Below are 2333 nucleotides of genomic sequence, written 5' to 3'. Positions count from 1 at the left end.
TTCACGTTTGTTCCTCCACTCACAGCCCCCAACACGCTCACACACAGGAGCGCTTGACTCAGGAAAAGTCTCCTTGGGGAGCAACCAGCTGACACTGCACACACCATCCTTGTAGGATCCAAGGAAAACCCCCGTTCAACAGATGAAATGCCACAGTATCGTAAACAACACCTCGAGCTCACGACGACACAACAGATGGACAACACAACGAGCACGAGAACAACAAAAACACGGGGCAGTGGCTCCACTCCCAATCCTGCCACCCCACAAACACAAGTGGTGCGGCCCCCAAAGCTCTGTAGGTCCCACTTTTCAGTAATAAGTGGCGCAGCCCTACAAGCCATGGGTCCCACTTTCCTCAGCAATAAGCGGCACAGCCCCACAAGAGCTGTCGGTCTCACTTTTTCAGACACAACAACAAACAGCAGCACGCCCAGCGAGCTACGCACTCCACCAGCGGGTCCTACTTCTGCCCTGGCAACGGTGTGTTCCACACTCAGCATCCCATCCTCGTCCTCAAATTTATTTTCCAGGGATGGTTTGAATGGATGCCCAAATTGAAACCAAAACACCGCTGAAAGCTCAAAAAAAACAGTATTTCTTACAAAGAAGTGGCCAACTGTGGAGTGTGGTTATACCAGGTGCTGCTGAGGCATTCTGGGAATTGTAGTTCTAAAGACTCTTGCACATGCTCAGTTGAATGCTTGCATGGGATTGGCTTAGGAGACTACCTGTGTGACGTGGGACCATTTGAAACTACTATTTAACCTGCGAGTTGTTTGAATAAAGGGATTTGTTACCCCACCACGCTGGTGCTCACAAGGTCCCCACGGGACTTATTTATTTATTATATTAATAACGCTACAGCCAACAAAATGAGAAACCAAGAGACAGGAAAGAGGAGGGAAAAAAGCCCTCAGTAAACGCCACGCTCACAAAGGTGTTACTTACGAGGTTGTCTTACTGACCCTAGAATGATTAGAATTCCCCATCGCAGAAGCTGCATACAGTGACATACCAATTAATTTCAGTTTATACAAAATGCTGCCTTCAAGGACTAAGTTCTCTCTAATCAGCGCTTGTTTTCCCATAACTTGGCAGGAAAAGAACAAACTCTCAAAGGGGGCTGGACCAAACACAGACCAACAGTAGCAGTGTCTAATTAAAAATGAATACAGGGGGTCCCAGCCAAGGCAGGTATCTCCACACACATCCCTCATAAACAGTTCTGTGGGCAGAACCTGCCCCTGGCAAAGGGGACTGGTCGTTTCTGGTGGAAAGGGATGGACTGACAGTCACTGGACTTCAGGGGTTGCCTCACCATCAGGGGGGTCATTCCAGGTGGGAGCAGCGGCCGAAGCTCTTCCCGCAGTTGGGGCACTCAGGGGGCTTCCCTTACTGGTGGGTCCGTTGGTGTCTGGTCAAGGCAGAGCTCCAGGTGAAGCTCTTCCCACACTCCCCACACTTGTAGGGCCTCTCCCCGGTGTGGATGCGCCGGTGATTGATGAGGTGAAAGTTCCATTTGAAGCCCTTCCTGCAGTCGGAGCAGCGGAAGGGCCTCTCCTCTGTGTGTATCCGCTCATGAACGAGGAGACTCCCGCTGGTCTGAAACCTCTTCCCACATTTCCCACATCTGTAGGGACATTCCCCTGTGTGGATGTGCTGGTGGGTGCGGAGGCTGGAGCGGTCACTGAAGCTCTTCCCACACTTGCCACACTTGTAGGGCCTCTCCCCGGTGTGGATGCGCCGGTGGCCGATGAGGTGGGAGTTGCGTTTGAAGCCCTTCCCGCAATCGGTGCAGCGGAAAAGCCTCTCCCCTGTGTGTGTCTGCTTGTGCATGAGGAGATTTGAACTTTGCTGAAACCTCTTCCCACATTCCAAGCACTTGTAGGGCCGTTCCCCACTGTGGATGCGCTGGTGTTGGATCAGCTGGGACCTGCTCCTGAAGTTCTTCCCACACTCCGTACATGAGTAGGGCCGTTTCCCAGTGTGGATGTGCTGGTGGGTGAGGAGGTTTGAGCTCTTCCTGAAGCTCTTCCCACATTCCCAGCACCTGAAGGGCTTCTCCCTGCTGGGAGGCTGCTCAGGGACCACCAGCTCAGAGCTCCGGCTCAAGCTCCGGCCGCCTTCCCCGCACAGGACGACTCTTTCCTCCTCACAGCTCCCTGGGCTGGCTTTGCAGCCCCTCCTCCGGGGGCATCTCCGGGCCTTTTCCTCCCCGCTGCCTTCCTGCGCCGGGGAGCCCTTCAAAACGGCCTCTCCCACCAGGCTCTGCCGGGGGGATTTGTCCTCCGTGCTCTCCGTCCTCAGCTCGGGGCCTGGGGCAGGAAGGA

The 2333-nt window shown here is 54.1% G+C and overlaps 1 protein-coding gene across 1 annotated transcript in view; it reads right to left on the bottom strand.

Moving 5' to 3' along the window:
• Window positions 1-1395: 1395 nt before the first annotated feature.
• Window positions 1396-2333, bottom strand: part of LOC114070997 (zinc finger protein 239-like) — a 1669-nt gene continuing 731 nt past the window's right edge. Inside the window, exon 2 of the mRNA XM_027908648.1 lies at window positions 1396-2318. Within this exon, the coding sequence (XP_027764449.1) occupies window positions 1396-2318 (923 nt within the window). The remainder of the gene's footprint in view (window positions 2319-2333) is intronic.

Source organism: Empidonax traillii, unplaced genomic scaffold (genome assembly GCF_003031625.1).
Source record: "Empidonax traillii isolate 1590-97213 ecotype Southwest subspecies unplaced genomic scaffold, ASM303162v1 scaffold1778:size112335, whole genome shotgun sequence".
NCBI lineage: Eukaryota > Metazoa > Chordata > Aves > Passeriformes > Tyrannidae > Empidonax > Empidonax traillii.
This window is presented reverse-complemented; position numbering and strand designations above follow the sequence as displayed.